Source organism: Amblyomma mixtum, chromosome 1 (genome assembly GCF_055824585.1).
Source record: "Amblyomma mixtum isolate Tamu chromosome 1, ASM5582458v1, whole genome shotgun sequence".
In the NCBI taxonomy this organism is placed as follows: Eukaryota; Metazoa; Arthropoda; class Arachnida; order Ixodida; family Ixodidae; genus Amblyomma; species Amblyomma mixtum.
In genome coordinates this window covers 199025773-199050215 of record NC_143012.1, presented here as the reverse complement: position 1 = coordinate 199050215, position 24443 = coordinate 199025773, and the positions used below count along the sequence as shown (strand labels likewise).

The following is a 24443-nucleotide window of genomic DNA, read 5'->3' as shown; positions in this document are numbered from 1 at the left end:
AAGAAACGAAAATTCTAGGGGAACTCAGGCTCCGCCTTAAGGGTATGAAGCGATAGCATAATGGGTAATGCTTGTATATGCAGAAATGATCATTGATTATTTAACATTCATAGACCACTGGTTGTCATCATGCTACTCCTGGCGCAGTGGTGCCGCGGTTAGCGATGTGCCACTGCCCTGCGATAGTAGCTGCTGCCACTAGTGGCACTTGCGCGATACACGTTGAACATCCCCAGCAACCTCCCGCGATCAGTCATTAATTTAACAGTCACCTGCCACAGAGCGCAGTTTGGTCACAATGCAGTGGGTAGGTTCAGGATGCCACGTATGTTACCTGACCTTGTGGCCTCATCACAATCTAGTGGGCAGGTTGTGATGAGGCCACAATGAGGTAACATACGTGGTATCCTGCCTTCTACGTTGCTTATCTAGAGTTTTTAGCGGATTTTTTGCGCACTGCCTAGGACGCCGACAATGCTGACGACGCCGACGACGACGCCGGGTTTTCTGCGAACGAGTTTGTTTTTAACGCTGCCGAGTTAAAAACAAATGGCCTGAGTAGGTTTAATTAGTGGAATGCCGTTCAAAGCTTTCGTTACGTTAACGCACATAACCAGTGGCACTCATCGAGCAGTTTGTACATCCTACAAAAATAAAACTTCCTCGTGGGCACACATGATAATGCACAATTAAACACTAAAAATGAATAGCAAAGTTTTACTAGCCCTACGAATAGGCACCAGTCTCACTTCCATGCGGCCAACAAAGCATCGAGCGCGTCAAAAAGTAGTGACCAGCCAAGTTTAGTTTTTCTTACAGTTTATGTTATGTTAACTGCTTACAGTGAAGGTTTGGCACAACGGGCAAAGCACTGCTCCCTGCATTCTGTTTTTTTTTTTTTACCAGAGCCTAAGAATGGCTCTTGCGACTTCGACTGGGGCGACACCTGCGGCTACAACCTCGGAAGTGGGACACAGAAATGGCTGCTTGAAGATAGAAGAAGACAGAAGTTTCTTTCGCCTGACTACACTACAAGCACAAGACAGGGTATGTACCTTCTCCGGCATACATACACGTTGTTGCACTTTCAAATGTTAGTAACTTTTTTAATAAGACTTTCTGAGTTGTGCATCAGTATATAGCAAAGGCACGCGAACGGGTGGGTCGGTTAACTAATATCGAATAGTTAGCGTTTCATACGCTACAGTTAGGCTCTTGAATCATTTAGAGGTTTTTGGCTCAGCGTCAGTAATATTATCAGTTTCTAGATTCTCAAAAATGCAATTCTTGTTCGCGCTGCTGCCAAGAAATTTTGAGCCCGAAATGGGCAAAACCGCTACGGCGTAGACGAGCTGCGTACCAGTACTGCCTCACAAAACGACATTAATGTCACGTGCTGTCTTCGCAACGTCAGGGTGAAACTGGCGAGCAGGAAGAGCGTACTTGATAATTTCCAGCTGGGTGCACGCGCCAGGTACTAGTTCCAGCCGCCCGGGCTGTTGTGTTTAGCCGCAACTTTGAGTTTAGGTTCAAACGGTCGCCTCCTCACAATGATTTCGCTGACGAGTTTTTGTTGCCATTGTCAACAGCACATTCTTTCCCTCCCTCTTTATTCCATGGCATTATTTGCTTGGTCGATGCACTGCCACACTTTCATTTAATCTTACAGCAAAGACTACCTCTCGCAGTGCCGTTGTGTAGTTTATATACTAACGTTTATCACTTCGTTTGTCATGCACGGCGCCGTATTTTCGAGAGTTTCTCGCTAGAGATAAAGCTTTGAAGCTATATTGTTTTTCCCTGTGCCTCACTCGCACATTCCGACAATGAACAGTGTTTGTAATCCCAGTAATTTGCTACTTAAAGCTTAAAAGATACTCCAGGGAGTGGTCATGAATTCCTATTGTTAGGATGTGCTTGCTTGTAACACCTGAAGATTTTAGTTCCCGAACCCTTCTCTAGAGGGCCTTCAAAGCCAGAAAGAAAAGCTGAGCATGGTGGCAATTGCCACCACCCCGTTCCAAAGGGGGCGCTCCTATCCCTCCATCCATCCGCACGCCTTTTTTAGCCATAGAAAATATTTTACTTTGTGTAGACAAAACTTATATTTCAGCGCCATTACATTTCGGGATGTCACAAATGGAAGCCTGATAAAGCGGTCTGACCATGTCACTTATTTTATATAAGATTCCAATTTATTTACATGTATGTCCATTTTTGCTCACCTTGAGAACCTGGTGTTCGTATTTTTGTAAGTTCTGTAGAGCAGATCCAGAGCTTAATTTTGGTTGATTCTTCTGTGATTCCGCCTTTTGCATGCATTTACAAGTGTTTTTAGGCCGAATCTTTTTAGCAGCTCATTTTATGTGGTTCGTTTCCGCTACCTGTGCAATATACAGTCTCATTATTTTTAAACATTACTGATTACCCGCTTAAGCACTTAATCGAGAGTCTGCTATATATTATCTGCAGTAGCGTATTGTTACCGTTGTAAAGGTTCATGCTCTCGTCATGATGGAGTACATGACACTTATCAAGAATCAAAGATATCACAAATTCTCAAACGAAACAAAATAGCTCTTGAATGCCCAGAAGACGCAATAAAATGGTAAACTCCTGTTGCAAGGTTCTCCAGTTTGTTTTTCGCGCTTTAGGTTCCATCAGGTGACATATGCAGTGAGATTCTCCGCGATACAGCGCATGTTGACAGGATCGAGACGCTATAGGTCTCTTATATGTGGCGTGCTAAATTTCCTCGCAGGTGGCTTTGTGCACTTTAGGGCGGTAAGCAATCCCTCCATGTCGGCTGTCTTGACATCGCCAGTCCTGCCCGGCAGAAAAGGTGTTCAATGCCTGCGATTTCACTACGCTGTTCCACGTGCTATGATGGCATTCCAGGGAGTGAATTCAATGGCTGTGGCCGTGAGAGGTGCGTGTCTCAAACTTCGCTTCAGTGGCCTTAGTGATTTAAAAATTTGTTGCTCCATGTGCAAAGAAACCTGGGAACCATTTCTCCCTAACATAAGTGTTATGGTCTCGAAACAAAATGAATAAGCATTCGCTATAGGACCATCAGAAAGCCTTAATTGCATCGACCATTTTGCATGAACTGCCTCCCACTTATCTACGCATTTATGATGTTTGACGGAGGCATCCTGGTTGCCATTGTCCCCCCCCCCCCGCTGCTATAGTGAGCGGGTGAGACATCTAAACAACTCTAGTGTATTGGTTCACGCATAGGTAATCCGTATCTTGATTAGTGGAATGAGAACATAAATTCAATAACAAAAAAAAAACATCAGGGGCGCGTCAATTGTTTGCAATGCATGTCCCATCAACGAAAGCGGTAGCGAATCACAAGACAGGGCACATAGTATAGGCAGGATGCTTGTGCGTTCAGTGTCCTCCTCGGTTCCTTAATACTCCGAGAGCGCAAAGGGCGGCCTAAAACGCCTCTTGGCACTAGGCCGTTTCTCAAGTTAGGAAGCCATCGGCAATATTTTTTTCGTACCTAAAGTCAGAGTGTGCGGCTTCGTGTAGTTTTGCGGCAGTATTTTGCATTACAACCACTTGCGAATGGCTCTCTGCGTTAGTACCTTGCTTCTTTTTTTCTGTGTGTGCGACACCTTAAGTTTTTACGAGCAGCAGAGATCCTCCCGTACTGCTTTAGCCGCGCTCAATGCTCCGAAATTAGCCGGCTAATACTGTTTAACTGTAAGATGATGATGATGATGATTAGATTTCAAAGGAGCAAAGTCAGCATTGGCTGAAGAGCATCTTTGCACGAGGTGCTTTAGTCTGCTCAATGCGGGCTAAACACCCATTTTCTGAGTATTTCGCCCCGGCGAATCTGAGCAGCACGCCAGGCGAAAGCTTGTTCGCACTGAAACAACAGTAGGTACCCTCACTTTGGTACCTACTGTACCGCAGCCGCATACGAGGCGGCTGCTCATAGCACAAGGTCATTATTGCGATTGCTTTTTTAAAGAGATAGTACCACAATGCTTGAAGCGATAATTTTCTGCCACTTTTTTTTTGCAGTAGCGCAGTTCGCAGTTGAAAGAAAAACAATTTTAGACCCTTGCCCCTCGGCAGCTTGCTAAAATGTGCGCGGCCAAGTTCGCAGAAACAGCTGCAGAGTCTAAGGTTATAAACCGCTGGGTAAGAAGAATTTTTCTAATTGAACCAAAGTTAGAAATAAAGGAAGCCCAAATCAACATGATCAGCATTTCGCGGGCAGCCGAGTTATTCGCTCGTCAGCATTCGCTACTCCTTTTGGCGCATTTGTGGCCGCTCAGCAAGAAGGAAAAGTGATGAGCCATCATTGGCCTCCGACGTGCGCTGGCTGGCATCACATCGGGGCTGTTCGGCCGCTGTTTCCTCGAAGCGAATAAGCGCTGCGGTGTCTTAGACATGTAAGCATGCGTTTCGCATGCGTGTGGCCGGGGTTCGATTTCCTTTGCCGCCGGGTACTCACTGGTACTACAATAGATACAAGCTTCCTTATGGCATGGTACCCGGCTTCTCATAGGGGAAGTGCTTGTTAAATTGCTCTTTTATCCCACCCTGTACAACAAGAACATCTCGTGCCTTGGTGCTCTTTGACCAAAGCTGCACTTGCGCAAATAAAATCTATCATCATCATCGTCATTATCATCCTTGGAGCCGCCGCACTTAATTGTTCCACATGGGTTGTGGCGGGTGCCCTAGAAAGAAACTACTCGTAAAAGGCAGAGAAGCGGCGACCGCCATTATCAACTGCTTTGCTTTTACTAACGGGAACACTGCAGCTTGAGCTCCGCACTGCAGACACATCCAACTGCAATTGTGTCTTACACTGGCGGAAGACCATCGCTGGCAGTGATGGCAAACCGCGCGTACATGCGGCGCCATCCATGGCGCGATGAGCTCGCGCTGGATCCACTGTCGTGATCGGTTGCTATAGTTTCTGGAAAGCGGTCGCCCGCGTCGGAGGTGATCCGGTGGGCTGCCGTGATTCGAAGTTTGCGCGAAGCAGCTTCGCGTATGGTTAATTATTACCTTGCATTTAATGCCGCGGACGAGTTACTGGGAGGTTCGTCTTCATGCGACACGCATGATTTTCACAGCGCTGTAGTGGTAACTAAAATTAAAGAGAAGTTATTTGACATAAAAAAAAACAAGTCAACCATAAAGTGCATATCCACTGCCTTTGTAACCCGAACTGGGTGGTACAGCGGATTCTCTTCCCATCTATTTAGAATTCTCTTTTCCTCAGGAGCCTACGATGTGCTACTGTTATTTTTTTCCATAAAAGGCTCTAGAAATTTCATGGCCTGGGTGAGAACTGCAAAGGAGCTAATCCGAGGTCCATGGACTCCGGTGGACATTGCGTTCAAGGTGGATGGCAATTTCTGGGTGAGATCATATCCCTGTGAGCACAGCCACAATGCGAAAGCGTGTTCATGTTACCTTGATGAGGGGAAAGCTAAGTACCATTTTATGATACTGTTTCAGGTTTTTGAAAATCTTCATTGGATTGAATTCAATGTATACAATCAAAATCGAAGAGCATTTCGTTTGTTCACTAATTTCTTTCATTGGAACTTTGACTTTATGCTCGAGCTACCTTTGCCCCTCTCCTTAATAGGATGCAGAAATACCGCCTTAGAATTCTATAACGAAATAAATTATTTCCTCCAATTAAGCACGCTGTTTGCTGGCAGCAAGAAAAGCGGTGTCAATGCGTCTACAACCCGCAGGTTTTCTCTTCTTGCGTCATTAGGCTATAAAGAGGACGGGGCCCAGAAAATGTTTTACCTTGAACGAACGTTATGCTATTTGAAATTGCCCTACCTGTTGTCGCTGCCGACCAGCAACATCTGAGAAGTGCCACGAAAAAACACATCACGGTAGAGAAGCATATCCTTTACGTCGTTTAGAGTTTCCAACTGCAGACCATTCTACACGTAAAACTCGCTATATTTCTGTTTCAAAACAAAGGGCATGCAGTGATTCTCTGTACTTCTGTGCGCTAATCCTTGATGGTGACATATAAATGGAGTGGGGACAAAGTGTGTTGCGTCTTGAAATGAATGCGAATATTTGCGTCTTGCTATCTTTTGTTATTGCCGACATTCAAAGCCTGAGATGCACCGCTTAAATACACATCATTCTAACGAAAACAAATGTCACTATCCAGATCGAGTTCCAGTGCAACTTAAGGGCCAACCCGTTTAACCCACCTTACTGCGCAATTGATGGCATTCGTCTTGATGACTGCAAAGGTGACAGAGGTAAGTTTCTTCGAGATATAACTGGCTCGGTCAGTTGAGCATTCGATCGGGTGGCTATTATCTCGATTTATTGTACAATAATGCACATGGCTAGTGGGGAGGAATTGATACGAAAATGGTGGTAAGCATTCAAGCGGCGAGTAACTCGTGCAGCCCTCCTCACAGCAGCTTCATTTATTTACAGGCTTCCGAGAAAACGCTGGCCTGTTCGACATGATGCGTCTTGGCGACATACTGTATCTTTGTCCTAGAACTGGCATACGAAGCTTTATAGCAAAGGACAACCAAAAGATTAAAAAGTTTTTTTTCATACAATCATAAAAAAAGATGGCTTGTGCGCCGTTATTATACGAGCGTTGGTAGACATAGGTGAATGCTGTTAACTAGTTAGTTTGTTCACTGATTTCTAATAGCTAACAATATATTACAGTTAGGCGCCTAGTTGCAGCTCGAGGTGTGTAGCTGGTCGTTAATAATATATCCATATCAATTCTTGGACTTCAAAGCACGCGACTACCTCCAGCATTGTTGCTCAACGAATTTCATCTTCGTGGGCGCGTTCGAAACATCGCGTGTCCTGGGCCAACCAGCAGCAGCGCCCACCAATAGACGTACTTCGTGACACGTATGACACGTAACATAGATCTTTCCTCGTGGTCCTCAGGGCTCTCCGCTGTTCCCGGCTGCAAGTGTGACCGGAGGTCACATTTGAAAGAAGGTCCCGTGAAGAAGGGATGCTAACTGCTGGGCGCGTAAGTGCGCGTGCCGAGGCGCGAAACGTTTCAAATGCGAGCGCGAAGGCGGCAATTACATAGTTGAGCTACAACGTTGAAGGTAAATGCGTTTTTATGAAACTCTAAATATCGAGGTGGTCGCGAGCCACAGATATTTATTTAGAACCATGAGCCACTTGTACAGTTAACTATTAGCACATAATTGCCTCGCATTTAGTTCGCATGATTAATCTGTCTACTGATGCCAACGAACCCCGGTATTAAGTATCTCAGACACCATGCCTAGAGATCACACATACTATTTTTAAAGTTTCTAGTTAATCTTCGGTGAAGCAACTTGTGTGAACGATAGCTTCGGCAGGGGGAATACGTTATAGCTCGGTCCAGTAAGCTTGAAATAAAGTACTTCGCCTGTATGGGCTTGCACGCTGCAGCAAACACGAATGGTCTACACTTTGCGCGAAACGCAACAATACAAGGGAGCTTTTCACAAGTGCGACCGGTATAAATGTTCCGTATGAATGCCGGCGAAGAGAACGAGAAGTCGAGTACAGCATCTGTTCCGCTGCAGTGATGTGGGTACCTGAGATTCACTACGTCCAGACCCCCTCAATTAAGTGAAGTAGAACAAAGATGGCATGAGCTCTGATTTCGTATGCGATAAATGTAATGAAATAAAGAGGGCTTAATATTGCGACGTTTGTTAGACAGTATTGGAAAAATATGTTTTACAAAGATGAGTACAATACTTCAAACCCCTGGAAAAAAGGACTTTCATTGAGGGTTTCAAATCCTATTCACATGAAGTGGTAATAACGCTTCATAATCGCATGCACCGCTGAACGTGTCTGAAACGGTTTCAATTATCACTTCTCCGAGGCTTCATTCAATTCTAGATTTCATTTTGCTCAAATTTAGCTAAAGTTTTTTGTCCTATCGATTTTTAAATAAAATCAAAACGATACATTTCTTTCTTCGCTAGTGCGTATTTTGGTGGGAAGACACAGGTAATTAGGCGAATCGTGATAGCCTTACAGGCGGTAGCAAGAGGGCCAGTGCATCTGTAAGAAATATTGAGGGTGAAAATTATGGAGAAACTGGATTGCGTACATCACTACCACAAAACGTTTATAACTGAATAACCTTCTAGGGCTCTGCCACGGGAAGCGGTGGGTTAAGCGTCGTCACAATGCTCGAGCAATTATCTGCCTAAATTAACAGAAAACACTTTAAACACCGTTTCTGCACAGTACCGGCTCCCGTGCAATCCTACCTTCATTTCTGGCGTGTCTGCTCCAAACATGGCGACGTTGATAACCTCCTGATTACACTGCTTCAGGACGCACACTTACAAACTGGCACGATAGAAAAAGTAGTTGACTACATGTTCACTTAAAGGGTGAAATAAATAATCCAGTAGGTGCACTCTTTCCCCCAAATAAGCCTCGAGGCTTGTGCAACGGTTGTATGCAGAAGCTGTTTATCTGATTTTGGCTTCATGACGTCGCTTAGTGTCCACAAGCTATGCTCTGAGATCATGATCCGAATTGGCCTGCAAGACACAGCCACTTGCATTATTCCTCTCATGTCGGTGCTCTTGTCCGACAGCTCCACAAGACAATATGTGCAACTTTGAAGACGGCTGGTGCTCTTGGAGAAACAACGATCCATTGGGCAACAAGCCTGGCTGGCAGCTGGGTGGAGGAACTATGAAGACTACTCTGCTGAGGCCTCACAAAGACCACACATTCGAGAATGACACTACAACAGGCAAGTATGCTATAATTTCCCAGCTCGAAGAGCAGGTACACAGTTGTGGCTGCCCAAGCAGCGTAGTTAATCAGCCCAATATTGGAAACGTACTGGCAAACGGTGGTCCTACAAAGGAACAGAGTGAAACCATCCATTTCCAGTATTGGCCGATTATCAGTACTGCTTGGGTGGTGGCTTTGCGCTTCGGTGTGGGATAAAAAAAAATAAAAGGCACGTGGATAGATTTTCTCTTAGATGTGTGCCATTTGCGAGCAGTTCATCAGTTACAGAACACTCATTTGTTTGAGCAATGAATATGGGAATTAATGGAGAGCGGCAGTTATAACTATTATTCAGTGCCTGAAAATCGCAACCGTTGGCCCCACAGCCACTTAGTTTACACCAACCACAGCAGGAGGCACTAGGGTTGCTTCAAGCAGGGTGTCGAACTGGAATTTTTACGGGTTGAATTCGATTTCAGGTTCACGTCTTTCGGGTTCAGTTCGGGGTTCGGCTCCGGAGCGACGTTCCGTTCCGGTTCCAATAGGTTTGGATCGCATCGAACCGGTTGAAATGGAGCCAGACCTTGAAAAATTCTGAACGTAGATGGTTTTTAATCAACCTTAATGTGCATTTCAGTTTTCTGTGTGATATCGGTATATAAAATAAGAACTGCAAAATTTATGCGAGATATTTTGCCTTTACTCACTTTAATTTACTGTCTGTCGCAAAAAGATATAAATTTACGGCAAGAGCCACGAAATCTAATGAACTCCTAATTAGTGTGCATCACAATCCATCTAATGAGGAAAATGTGATAGATTTTGCATCTGCAAAACCCTTCAACTTCAGGAGTTTCGGAGACCCCGTCACGCGAGTAATAGGTCATTCCTGAAGCTCTTGTTAGTCGGGAATTTCTTTTGCGCAGATATAGTGCCCTGCTATACTGCAAAGTAATTAAGCAGGTGTCGTCAGCGCCAGCGCATGCGCCCACTATGAGAGGAAGCTGTTCTGTATCTGTAGGTATACACAGACAAGACATCTTTCCGTCACTGCAAAATCGACTTCTCAGTCCTCCCTCCCCCCACCCCACCCTGACACAGCTGTAGCACAACTTTCAAGAGTCTACCAAACATATTTTGTTTAAATCATCTCTTCTACATCGCCTTTGTAACTGTAATTGTGTACCTCGACCACCTATATCAGCTCAGTTTATTAAAAACGTAGCTAATCGTGGATTTTCGCTAGAATAGTGCAAAATTAAGATTTAGGCCTATGTTGTGTCCTCGCATCTACTGCTACAATAAAAATAATATGATAAAAAAAATCAGGATTGGACTTTTTGGGAACACTTCATGTCTCTACGGACACAAATCTGCGACACCTTTGCGTTTGCGACGTCGCGTTGTGACAATGTTGCCAGTGCTTCATTGGGCGAGGAAGAACGTAAATGCGCTACATATAACTGTTAAATTTTCTGGGGCGCTGTCAAATGGAGCCTAGGCGTGGACAGAATTTCTTCCTACTTAGGCAGAGTGTAGTGAATCTGTAGTACACTTTTTTCCCACAAATTTGTTTCAGGATTTTCATTTTTGAAAGCCGCAAACCATTGCTCCCTGGCAGCTGTGCTTAATAGATGACCCAGCTCAGCTGTCTTTTCTGTACATAGTTTTGAGATAATGTTTTGCTGATATGTTCAATTTGATCAATCTTCGCTTTTCCTGGGATACCTGTACGACGTACCTCTCCAGGAGGCGGCTGACACAGGTTCTGATCGCTCATTACTTGCTCTAGCCACATACCTGTAGCCTTACCTATCCTTTCTTGACGCCGATGTATTAAAGCGAGTTCATCGGATGTAGATTCACTAGGCCACAAACACCTTTTTTAGACTTTGTACGCGGACCTTACGGTTTAATTCGCTGTGGTATCGGACAACAAGTTACGCTGACTTCGACGAGGAACGCAGGAACGGGTGACTAAGAACGGCGCTCAAAAATTTATCTTCACCCCACCTTCACCTCCACCCGCCATCCTCCTGCAGCCGATGCAGATTGCTTTGAATGCTCCTCGTATGCCGTCGCCAAAGAGCGCCGGCAAGCCTAAGCCTTCATATCAGGCACAAACAACCCGAAGTAAGGGTTCTCGCACAGTTTCCGCCCTCACCGTTCGATCACGTTCCTGAGTGGCATTCAGGGTAAAGGACGTACTACTTCCCCCGCTATGGACGAAGGTGGCGCTGGTGAACACTCTCAAAGTTCGATTACACTATGCATAAGTAGCCCCGATATTGGAAGATTGGGCAGCCGTCGTCGCAGCTCCGTTGGTAGACCATCGGATGCGGAATTCGGAGGTCGTGGACTCGGATCCCACCGGCGACATGTGGTTCTTTTTCCTTCTTTCTAATTAGCTATCTTTATTAAAGTAATTACCCTATAAAGCTCTCTTTGATTAACACCACAACTTATTGCTAAAAATACATCCTCTGTGCTCCTTGGTTTCTTTATCTTTTCAGTTTAACGTCCCAAAGCGACTCAGGCTATCAGGGACGCCGTAGCGAAGGGATCCGGACATTTCGACCACCTGGGGTTCTCTAACGTGCACTGACATCGCACAGTACACGGGCCTCCAAAATTTTGCCTTCATCGAAATTCAGCCGCCGCAGCAGGGATCGAACCCGCGTCTTTCGGGTCAGCAGCCGAGTGCCGAAACCACTGAGCCACCACGGCGGGGCTCCTTGGTTTCTGGGACTTGGCTTCTGTCATGTATGTCATAACTACAACTCTTTTTCCGTTCTCCTGTTTGCTCACTCGCTAAGGAGGGACCCGATTCTGGCAGCCTTGATGCCATAGGCAGCATAAGAGGGTCCTCGCACAGATTCCGCCCTCACCGTTCGATCACGTTCCTGCGTGGCACTCGCGGTAAAAGACGCACTATGTCCGCCGCTATGGGTGACGATGTCGCTGGTGGGCACTCACAAGGTTCCGTTGCACTAGACATTAGTGCCGCCAAAAAATAGAAGATTGGACAACCGTCGCCCTAGCTCGGTTGGTAGAGCACGCGACGCGAAATTCGGCGGTCGTGTGTTCTGATTCCACCGGCGGATGTGCTAATCAATTAACTTTAAAAATGATTACCCTATTAAGCTTCCATAGATGAGCACCACAAATTGTTATTTTTAATAGAGACCCTAAGCGGCATGGTTTCGATGACTGCTGGCTACCCTCATGAGCGGCAGTGAGAGGCAGATATAATCCGCCCCTCAGAAAATTCAAGACACAGCAATTCGAGAACATCGTGACGAAGCTGACCGCTAGCGATTGGCATTTGTTTTTTTTTATAGAAGCAGAACAATTTCCACACATCGGCATAACACAAAATCATTTCATCGCACTCACTTTTCACTGGAGTAGCATCTTTCTTGGCGTAATCATTATCGCATATAAGCGAGCGCATGGATTTCCGCATTTGAATCTTTCTGTAATCGTTATTTATTTATCCCAATTACCTCTACCGCTGCTATATGCCAGCATTTTCTTGCTTAGTTCCTTCACCTGAAGCATAGATTGTTCGGATTCTTGAAAGAAGAAACATCAATCTATACTTCCTTTATTTTGTGATAGCAGTGTTAATATCTGGGGTTTGACGTGTAAACGCGTCGCGGAGGCTATCAGGAACGCTGTAGTAGAGGATTTCACATTAACGTACACTCGCTGGGGTTCCTCAAAGTGGGCTGACATCACACAGCAAACGCGCGTTTTTGCATTTCGCTGCCATCGAAATGCAGCCTCGCCACCGCTATCGAACCCACGGCCTTGGCATCAGCAGCCGAGCACCAAAACCACTAAGCCTTCGTGGAGTCTTCAATATATGCGGTCGAAGCAAGGAATCCCCCCGAAAGTAAATGTTGCACAAAGCGCTTGGGTCGTTGCGGCCATGTTTCACATATTTATAGTAGAGAACCCAAGGAAAGGGAAGCGATTCTTACGCGGTTATTAACGAGTTAGAGCAGCGCGAACAATTCGATTACAGCTGTACGCAAGCATGTGAAAGGGGGATTCTGTTAATCCCAACACTTCACATCAATCTGGCGTAGAAAAATGCTTTAAATTTACCGAAAGCACATTGCATAAGCACCAGTTAGCTTTCTGCCTTGACACCGGACTTCCTTCAGTCAGTTTTCTTGTCGCTTAAACTGGATGCCATTTTCGCACTGCCTAACGCAGGCAGCTTTCGGTAGGTAAACCTACGCGCTGGCACATGTCATTTTGTCTGAAAAAAATAAAGTATGCCATGTTGCAAAAAAAAAAGAAAAATTGGGGCTGAACAGAGTCCCGAACCGGTTCGGAACGGTTCCTTTTAATACTTCCGTTTCATGTTCAGTTCAAATATGGAGAAAAAAATTTGGGTTTGGTTCAGCTCCGGGTCCGGACAGAAATGTGAATTTGGTTCCGGTTTCGGGTTCAGGTTGGGTTCGGGTTCGACACCCTTGCTTCAAAGCTTATGTAACAAAATTACACATATGAACTTCCACATCCAACACCGCCCTCTGCCTTAAGCACTCGTGTCTGCTGCAAGCAAACATAGAGTTGTGTGTAACCATGCCGTGTCTAGGGTGGAATGATTACCCGGGGAGTGGAATTAAGTTCAGCGTCAAATCTTGTACGTAATCGCGGCGTAAAATTCGTCCTCTACTTTTATGCGAAGCATATTGCTAGAGCTATGCCCCACGCCGTAACCGTGGCTGTACGCGTCCAACCACGTGACACGATGACGTCACACCACGTGACACGATGACGTCATGACAGAAGAGAAGCAGGTCCACCACCTGGCGCCGTCGCTCGGAGCTGTACGCGACCAACCACGTGACACGATGACGTCACACCACGTGACACGATGACGTCATGAGAGATGAGAAACAGGTCCCCCACCTCGCGCCGTCGCTCGGAGCTGTACGCGACCAACCACGTGACACGATGACGTCACAACAGATCGCCGTCACGCGCTGGGAGAGTGAGAACGATGCCATCGCACAGACGCCGGAATGTCCTCGAGCGGCATTCCCGCGCATTTAGAACGCGCGTTCACACTCGGTGTAGGTGAAACGCTCGCTCCACCGGGCAGGCGGACGCGGCTTCCGTGGCAATCCAGGCGCTCACCCAACGCGCGTCTCGGGGTTAGTCGGCGTTCCGCTTTAGCCATGCCGTTGTCTTCCCCCACGACGAAGGCTTCTAGTGGTTGTATTAAAATGACCAAGTATTCAACCAAGGAAAGCCATGTATTACCAAGCCTAGCCATCAATATGCTTCGCATCTGACAAGGCTTAACCTTAGCTAAGCCTCAGCCATTTTTTTGGCCTTCATAAGGGTTGCTAGCAAGGAATAATGCACGATGTGTTTCGAGGTTGTTGAAGTCCAAACCGCTAGGCTAGGAGAATGACGCTGCCTTCTCACTAGACAGCACCTTCAGACTGACTGAAACAACTTTTAATTTGGTTTTATGGTGAACGTAGTCAGCGCTCTACCTTTTAAGCAGGAACAAAATGCATCCTGCTTTCGACGGGGCTGCTGACAGAGCCATTCATCTTAAAGGTATCTTCGAACGTAAATGCCGTACCACTCAAGCCAACTGAAACAGCGGCATTTTGGTCCTGGCGTGAAGCGGACTAAGGTTGTCAAGTGATAACGTGCCGCTAAGGAGTAGGCTTACACAATTGCTTAAAATGCGAAATCATAATATCGTCTCTAATATTAGTTTTTTAATATTTTTTTCAGGATCCTACCTTTTTTTCAGCAACTACCAGCGGAAGACAGGTGAACGGGCAGAACTCATCGGGGATCTCCTTCTCAATAACATCAAGATAACGCAGTGCGCAGAATTCTGGTACATCATTTCCGGCGAGAAGGATACTAAACTGGAGGTAAAACTACAGCGAAATTTTCACACATCTGTCTTCGAGTAATATGAGGCTGACTACGCTCTGGAAAATTAGTTTTTTGGCAAGCCTTCCGAACAAGGAGGAGGAAAAACGTTGAACTCGTTGCAGGAGCTGACGCCCCAAAGCGTCTTTTATTTCGGACGCAATATGTAGTTACCAATCAACTAATTAGTTATGCTGACGCAGGAATCGCTTTCAGTGAGTCGTGTTAAGGTATAAAATAGTCTAAAAAACACTTACGGCAGAAGAGATCAGCACTATTACGAAACACATCACATGGGTTAGCCTTTCCATCACCTCACTCCAGCAATGGGTTCTGCATATTTGCCTTTCGGCTTACAACATTGCAGAGGTAAATGTGACGGCTGTTAGCAGTATTAGGTTTAAGAAACACTGAGTGCACTAAAGAAATCTTGGACAGTGGTGGTCATCAGCATACTGCGTCAGTGTACATTGTCTTCTTAGGCTGCACAGCAATTCTGCTGATGAGTTTAGCACTGGTCGTGCAAGAAAGTGCAGATCAAGCTGTTTTCCCAACACTCAAGTAACTTGTGGGGGTCATATGTAGCTGCACAGGTGCCCCTTAGCAGTTAGAAGACGGCTCCAGGTGCTTTTACTGAATCTAGACCAAATTATATTAAAGACAATCCTTCGAGACACTGCTTCTGCAAGCGCACAAGGACTTGCTTCAGCTACAGACACTGATGTGGCACTCAGCTAACACCCAAAACTTATTTCGAGTGACGTTTCATCGCTGCATGAACGTGCTTGATGCATTGGATCTACTCCTCACTGCATTGCATGCGACTCTGCAATCGAGGCTTAAGTGAGGGAGCTGTCAGAGGTGCACTGTTTATGGCCCACGCGATATTGGCGAAAACCGGCTCTGAAATACTCGTATTTGCTTTTTATCTGCACTCGTGATCCGCGATGAAAAATTAGGTTTTTTCGTTAAAGCGCGAAAATTCATTCCCTGATAGTTTTTCAGTAATTACGACTCTCTTAGGATTTGGTCGATGAGAGTAAAATGGTCAAGTAGGCATGCTGTGCATGAAATTAACCTGTTTATACGTTTATTGTACGTACAGTCTTTGCCAAAAGTAGCCAGGCTGCATGGTTTGCTTCTCATTCGTATTATGGAGCCCTCACTGCATCCCTGAAGATAAAAGTACTTTGAAGGTGAGAACAGGGGTTTTTCATACCATGCAGAGATTTAGAGCTTGAGGGCTGGCATAATAGCTTTAATATACGATTGAGAAGCAAACCGTGCAGCCTGGTTACTTTTGGAGAAGACTGTACATAAGGGCCGCGGGTAATAAATGGAAGCTGAGCAGTTTTTTGAAAACTCAACAATATTCAAGGATTCAAATCTTTGCAGCCCGGAGGTAGAACATGCGATTTTTTTTCTTCGCTAGCGTTCAGAATGATGAAATAATCGCCTATTCGAGCTCACGCTTCGCTTCACAGCATTGGAGAAGCGTGGAGAAGGTAGGTGATGACTTGCCGGAGGGTGAGATTTCTAACTGCCGCTGACTACGCCCACACCCTCCTAGCGGGATTTCACTTCACTGGCATTGGTTATCTTCCTAGGAAGCAAGCGTTTGTGCGTTGGAAATATACCGCCGTCGTTAACAACGTCATCGTACGGTCCCACTCTGCCCTGTGTGCTGCGGAGCAGCTTGTAGGCCTTCTTGGTTTTCATGGCGGATTACGTCGTTATTTCAAATAGTAGCCCGAAAATTTTCAGAATTTCTCATATCCAGTAAATTCGGCTCTTCAAACTCCAAAGCGTTCTAAGTTTCCTTTAAAAAAGAGTCATGCGTTACTTCTGTATTCTTAAGCAAAAGAATTCACGAATAAAACCATAATTTTAATTGGTACCTTCTAGTCATGGATAACAGCTTTACGCTATTCCTCAAGTGGAAAGTATGCAGTGGCTCTTCCTTGCATGTAGCGAAATGCTTGAAATAAAATTAAAGAAAGCGCAACGGGAAGAAAAGAGAATACGGTAACTTTCACAGACAAGAGAAAAGAACGAGTTAGGAAAAAAAACATAAGATATTTTTATTTCCTCATACAAAAACGAAAAGAAACGTTCACAAGCCCGACTCGCAATAAGGAGGACAGTTAATCGACACTACGTTAACGTAGCGAAGTGAGTTTCGAGAGAAGGGAAACAGTTGGAAGCAGCAAAAAACCAGAAAGGTCAATGAGATTAGGACGATTGAGCAAGCAAAGGGACAGACAGCAGCTAGCACAAGAAAGGTCCAAATGATGATCAACGGCAGCAGCTTTTGCCGTGCAATGGACGTAGATAAGCAGGTGATGATAATAAATATACGAGGAGGGAGAATTTTTTTTAAAGGTTCTCAGCTTTGAATTCATAAACTTTGTTGATGCAAGTTGTACGATGTTGAAACTTTTTGTGGCCACTGGCGCAGATGCTTTGACTGTTCCATTGCAGATGTCTTTGTACGCAAACCCTAGAAATGCGTCCGCCGCTTGAGCCAATTCGTGACCGTTTGGAGTCACTGTAGATATTCAAGTAAGAATGTTGTCTCAGGTTTGTTCAGGGGCTTTGTGAATTACAGAAAGCGCCTCGGAGTCATGATCTAACACGACTATATCGCATTTCAACGTTTCTCGTAATGTTGCCTGCCTTGCACAGTTTACGGTTTAGAGCGAAATCGGCATATCTTACTGTCTCTTCAGGGGTCTCCCAGCGCATAGCTTCGTGACATTACCATCGGCTGGCGTGATGTTGCAGGACGGAGGAGTAGAGGAGCTACAGGTTGCAGCAGCTCCCTCCTGCTGTGGAGGCGCAACAGTTACAACTCCAGAATTCTCTAGACCCCTCGGCCGCTATATCCTATCCGCCTGCCGAAAAGCAGTAGCAAATTAAGCTCACGCTTGAAAGAATGTGCAACAAAGACCACGTCGCAAACCTCCGCGTGTGTAGGCAGAAGCCGCACTAGCAAACAAAATATTATTCAATGACTCCTAAAAAAAAGGTTTGCCATTGTGCCCTTTCGTATACCAACGAACTATTTCGAATGACAAATTCCCGGTAATCCCTCCGGCGACTTTAGAAGGATTGATTTTCGGTAATCCCTTCGGGTACTTTAGCTAGACAGTTTACATATTTTCTAGCTAAACCATAAACCAGGTGTCGCAGGGAAGCCGGCCATTAGCGGGCCATTATAATGTTTAAAATTACTGTTTTCGACGTAAATGAAGCTTTACGCTGCATAGCAATAGCAATGTTGCCAGATGTCAAAAACCAGGCGATTAATGTTAACCATTTAAGTGGTTAACTAAATTCTTTAGTTTTTAACTATTACCGATAGGCATCTTACTGCAATTGGAGATATGTAGCCGGCCGCTAGTAATAGTCAAATGAGTTTTTAGAATTCTGAAAACACTGTTATCCTCGCCATTTTGGCTAGATTATTTGGGCCATTTCTCGCAGCACTCGAATACCGCGCGCCTGCGGAAAGGCACAGACCGACATCAATAAAATACCAATATTGATTGCGAACATGACCTAATAAGGCCCATCCTCACTGGAGCAGCGCAGTGGCGACGAGTGGGGAGCACTGCAGAACGTGCAGGGCTGCGATTGTCGCGTGGTGCGTTTGTCACGGAGAGCCATGATTTCATTGACAGCGCTTTGCGCCCTCCCGCTAGCGCGCGGTATTCGAATAGCACGAGAAATGGCCAAAATTAGTTGAAGCAAAGCGGCGAGGCTGACTGTGTTTTCGAAATTCTAAATCTGAAACGACTATTACTAACGCCCGGCTACAAATTTCTAATTGCAATGAGGTAGCTATTGGTAACACTTAAAAAGTAAACTATTAGAATTTAATAGATTAATTTAGTGGTTAACATTATTCTCCAGTCTTTTTTTTCTTTGGCGTCCGCCAACACTGGTGTTACTGTATTGGAAAAAACTCCTCTTTACCTCAAAAAACCTATTTATCAAAAATCAGTAGCCGGCGTCCCTGAAACAACTGGAACATCTTCAACATCAGAGACATATGTGACAGCTATCCCTTGAATTTAACCGTAAGGTAAACCACAGCTTAGCATACTTAATATTCTTTTTGAATAACGCAAGCTGTCGGGCTAGGTGGTGTTGGATCATAATTTCACGAGCGTGAGCACATGCAAGGAAGGAAGATGCGGGTTGCAAAAAACACTGAACTAACAGTAACGCTGACCTAACAGCAGCCAGGCTTTTTTCTCCTGGCGGCTTACATGCTTTTCATCAGGTCTTTCTTTATTGCTCTACATGTTCATACGTCATGTATTGATGATGCCTTCATCCTCACTTCAGGTGCGGTCCGTTGACGCTGTTCAACCTCAATCGAATGATTCTCCTCATTGGCGGCAAGAAGGCGGCGGCTCTCCCAAGTGGCAGCTGGGCCGCGTTGCGGTACCAAATTACAGGCGGGTGAGGATGCCACCGCTGATACTCTTCGTAACCTTGGAAGCGTTTTTATTTGCTCCGGCGATGTTAGCGAAGCCAACGCCACACCACTGCGGCGCCGGGAACTACTATTGTAACCACCGGCACGCACAAAACTAAGTTGCTTGCTCTGTCACCTGACTTGTTCGTACCTGTATTCCGAAGCTGTTCCCATAATTTTGCTGTAGAATATGCCTTACGACCGCTGTTACTATCTGTTGGCTCGCTAACGAAACAGCTCTATAGTGTCATTGTACGAAGTTTTCGGTTCCTGCGATAGAGGGAGATAATCGAACAGAAGGTTTCCACCGTGTAGTGGGAAGTTCGTAGCACCTTGACTGCGAAATTCTTGCGAGGCGCCGAGCCTATGTTTCTGAAAAGAAGATCTGTTTCCCCAAGCAGTGCCTACGCAAATGCGACGCGCTGACTGGAGCACATCACGCGTCGCGCAATTAACCGGCATATTTCAAGCGAGGACAGTCCTGTGCGTGAGTGTCTGTGTGATCGCAGGCCTCTTTACGCTCCGCGTGCATGGTGCTTTGGTATACACGGAAAACGAGGGGAAGAGGAGTGTTCGCTGTAGATTGCATTAGAATTCTGCTCTACTCTGGCTCTTTTATCTATTTATTTAGCCTAAAGACCAAGGACTGGCTATTGCATGGGGGAGGGGGGGGGGGGTATGTTTCAAAGAAAGCAGCAACCGATAACAAATGATACAAAATATAGATCATGCAAAGTTCAGTTAACATTTCAGCATAAGAGAAGATTCGAGAACTATGCAAACACGCTGGCACACAAAACAAGCTCAGCCCCTTTTCAGCATAACACAAAGATTAACAGAAGATAAGAAAAGTAAAAAGGTACCGCCAAAATGTAACGGAATGTAGCACACGTAGAAATCAAGCACTGCATGACACATTTTCGGTACCTTACAATGATTGATGTGCGGGCTAGTTGATGTATCATATTTATGCACAGCGCAAAGGACGAGGACGAAAAAGAGGACAGGGAGAGGGCTGAATGACAATTTATTTGTGCGAAGAAATGGACATGAGTATATACATGACTGGATGCGTGGCAGATGAAAACAGGTGCGATGAGCAAGTTGAAAACCAAACATATTTATCTCTTTCTTTCTGGCCAAGTACGCCAGCGCTATGTCCTATATTGCCAGACAATGGGTGCTAACGCCGCGGTCCCCAAAATGTAAGATTCTTTAAGCTTCTGCCATACCACGTATACAGTCTTTGTATTTCCTGTGAGCTCTGCGTTTATCAAAGAAATGTTTCAAATCTCTTTGAAGTGGCAGTTTCTCTAAGGATCGCAACTCTGGGACTACAACCTGCCTCTTCACTGCCTGGAATGCAGAAAGGTGTGCAAACCTTTCTTTGATAAATGTAGAACTCACATGAAAAGCTACTACTTTATCTCAAGAGAGATCAGTGAAACTTAAAGAATCTTAGATGTCGGGAACCACTGCGTTAGCACCCCTTCCCTGGCGTTATGAGATAAAGTGCTGGCGTACTTGGCAAGAAAGACAAAAACTGAGCAGCGTCGGTTTTCAACTTGCGCATCGCAGCTATTTTCATCTGCCGTGCATTAAGCCATGCATATATTCATGTCCATCTCGGCGAATAAATCATCCGTCAGTCAGCGCTGTGTGCTTTGGGCTGTGCAGAAACAAGTGCATTTTCTGTGTTCAAAAAGCCAAGTAAAGTACCTTGAAAAGACGATGATTTTGTATGGCTGATGATGCAGTTGGAAATGTGTTCCATTCATTCATTGCCAATACCGGCAGTCACTGTTGATACTTTAGTGAGCGAGCGAAAATCTGGTGATTTTTAATGAAGGAATGAATGTTTATTTTGACGGAAATATGTGTGTAAAAAATATGTCGAGCAGTCTGACAAAAAGGCAACGAATGTCTAAGTGTCTGTACCCTTTCTGAATACTCAAAACACTCAAGCAACACGGGGTAAGCATAAAGTATATACATACACTTAAAATGGAATGTACATGCAACAAATAACAGAAACAGTGATAGCATGTTGGACTTTCAAGGTAAACAATCATATCTGAATCGATAACAAGTACAAGTTCACCTTTTTTTGAAGTTTCCTAGAGATGACGATTCGTTTACAATATTGAAAATGGTAGGATGATGATTTAGAAAATCTGGAATTAGGAAAGATTGCTTTTGCATACCGTAGTTTGTCCGTATCTTGCCCGTGTTGTACACAGTGTGTCTTGTATTATATCTGTGTTCTTTTGGAGGGTATGTTCTGAAAAAGGCACTTTCATTACGGCTGATCTCTCGAAATATTAGAATAGCTGTTTTTTGATAATAATATTTTGTATTGTTAATATACTATTCTTCTTGAAAAGAGGCGCAGAATGACTTCTATAGGGCGCATTTTCAATGACACGCATAATACATTTCTGTAAGGCTAGCAAGCTATCGATGTTAGTTTTCGTCGGGCTACCCAAGACAGACAAACAGTATTGCAGGCATGAATGCACTAGGCTATAGTACAACTGTTTTTTCAGTGGAGAAGGAAAGAGACGCTTTAATTTATTAATATAGCTGATGGATTCTGCAATGTTGGTTTTCATGCTATCACCGTGAGTGGTCCAGTTTAAGCTTTCTTCAAGCGTAACACCAAGGAACCTATGGCAAGAGGAGTGCTGGATGACTTCGTCACGGAATTTTATTACTATGTTGTAAGTTTATGCGCATGCTCCAGGCGAACTGCGCAGTGGGGCGCAAGAAAGATAATATTTTGCTAGAATGGTTGGTTACTGTAGCATAACGTATGAAAGAATGACAACCGGGCTAACTTTTTACGCGTGACAAACAGTTGAAGATTCAGGATGTGCTTCGGTGCTGATACGCTTTGACGACGTGATTAAAATGGGGGTATGAATCTGGTTGCCTTATTCGCACTGCTTTCAGAGAATTCGTAAGAATCACCTGTCAGACGGGTGAGAACGAACAATAGAAAGAAATAGGAAAAAAAAATAACTTTTTAGAACAACGGTCTTCCATTCATTACGTGCCTTTTATCCAGCGGCTAAGAATAAATTCAGAGCAGAAGCATTTAATTTCTTCCGAAAAGACGGTGTGCGAAAAAATTTCATCTTATTGTTCTCTCTGCCCGCCTGTACAAAAATCAGAAGTGATATTTTATATTCCAGTAGCACATGGTTAAGAAAATTCATGAGCATGACAAAGAGCAAAAAGGCACAGCGTTGCCAGTTAAAACTCGAGCAAGAATGATTTCGAAACTTTCTCGGCTTGTTTATTGCGAAGCAGCGAAATAGACAATCGGTTAGTCTCGCCTACTAGATGTTCTATTTTGTCACTAGCCTCTTCTGCAAGAGTCTTCAAACGATGCTAATGATTTTAAATTCCATCCTAAAGTGGATATCAGGCCTCCGGTTCTCAAATGCCTGACTGCCAGTTCTTCCTTGTATCTAGTTTCCTTCTTTACACCCAAGACAGTTTGTATCACATGAGGCTGTCACCATCGGCGAAGAAGTGTTAGTTTTCGTAAAACTTAAAAAAAAAAGCGAGTTCTGCCTAGGCTGAGAACGGAATGACAACTCTATACCAAAAGTAGATGTCCATAACTTCGCCATATTGGATAAAGAGGCGCCTCTTCTAGGTTGTGATAATTGCGAACTGCTGGCGTGTATAAAAAAAAAGTTTTGCCTCTATAAACATTTGGTAATTGGATATGATGCCACGTATTATTGGTGCGTCGCACTTCACATATAAGAGAATGGCACTTAGGGCGACGGCGTCGTAGGAAAAAAATAAATCGAAAGCGTTAAACAAAGCTCGCTGAGAAAGGCGGAACATGAACTGCTTACTCACACATTTTGGTGGAGCCTCGGAACATTTGATCGCACAGCGCAGGTCCACGCATGTGTATGGGTCACGTTCTGAGAATATGCAAAAGCAGTACCTACCAGCAGGCAAAAATACTAGCAACAGAGGCAAAGCTCCAAATTCAAAGAAGCAACATCGGCACTGCAGAGTACTTTCAGCCACTTGAGAAACTTCAAGCCCCCATAAAGAGCGACGAGATTGCTTGGTGGGACGCCGTGCCGCTCAATTTCTTGCAGAGCTTCCTTGTGCCGAGAAGAAAACTGGCCACTATAAGTCACCCAATTGATGTTGACAAATTCAGCGGAATTGGTGGGTCTGCTGAAGTTCGGATGACAGTTGTGGCCGAGGTTCCGAATTCGTTTGCTGTCCAAAGCTTGGGGAGTTTATGCCACAGAATCCATGAGGTGCAAGTTTCTGGAGTGCGTCTAAAAGCTGCCACCACCACGATGGGGACGGATAGTTTTAACGTAACCACTGGTTGTGAATTCAAGATTATCTGCCTTCTTTGGTGCGTAGCTGGCACTGAGCACTGCTGCCAGCACTAGTGCGCCAAAAACGCAGAATCGCGCCACCACTAAGCATGACATGGCTAAGAACGCTGTTGGCCTCATCGAGCGCCTACACACACTGAGGCTTGCCTTCGGATCACGAGGTTATGCGTCTATCGCGTGCACGCGCCTCTGTGTGGTCGTTCGAGTAAACGTGTCGTAAATGTATGTGCGGCAAGTTTTATTCAAGCTGCCAACGCAACCTCGAACAGGTGCCTTGCGTTATGCATGGCAGGAACACTCTTGAGACCGCTTACGCAGTTACAATGATACTACATCGTAAAATTCGAATTTCTCACAAGTATTGCTAAAACATTTCATTAACTGTAGGCGAAATTCAGTGCTCCTGTACAGCACATGAAACTCAAGAAAAATTGTCTGCTCAAGTACGGGAAATTTGCCGACAACTATCTTTACTGATTGTAACACAACAACCACACTGTTCGCGGCCGCCTTATGTGCGCCAGTGTGCGCTTCTGATTTACAAGATTGTTTCTGCTTGGCAGCTAACTGAGGTTTTCTCGTGAACCCTGGCAATAAGTTTTGAATTTTAAGAGAACTTTCTCTAGTGTCAACTGGTTTATGGCGAGAGTCACGGACACATGGCAAACTGAAATTAAAAAAAAAAGATTCCATCTGTCCGCTGTCTCGCTTTCTCACCTTTTAGTAGAGCCGTGACCATGCGATCTGAAAAACAAGTGACGAGCGCGCATTCCTTATTTGTTCGTTGCTTGCCCTCGCGCCTACATTTACCGCCAAGAAAAAATAATGTTGATTACAAAACTTAATAACTTTCTTAGCTCACCTCATTACTTAGCGGCAGTAAGGCAAGGCAA

General features: G+C 44.9%; 1 protein-coding gene across 1 annotated transcript in view; it reads left to right on the top strand.

Annotated features, from left to right (window-relative positions):
• Positions 1-24443, top strand: part of LOC149370514 (MAM and LDL-receptor class A domain-containing protein 2-like) — a 187835-nt gene that overhangs the window by 35718 nt on the left and 127674 nt on the right. Inside the window, exons 5-11 of the mRNA XM_089577899.1 lie at positions 907-1047; positions 2762-2929; positions 5297-5397; positions 6182-6275; positions 8618-8779; positions 14536-14681; positions 19036-19152. Of these exons, the coding sequence (XP_089434025.1) occupies positions 907-1047; positions 2762-2929; positions 5297-5397; positions 6182-6275; positions 8618-8779; positions 14536-14681; positions 19036-19152 (929 nt within the window). The remainder of the gene's footprint in view (positions 1-906; positions 1048-2761; positions 2930-5296; positions 5398-6181; positions 6276-8617; positions 8780-14535; positions 14682-19035; positions 19153-24443) is intronic.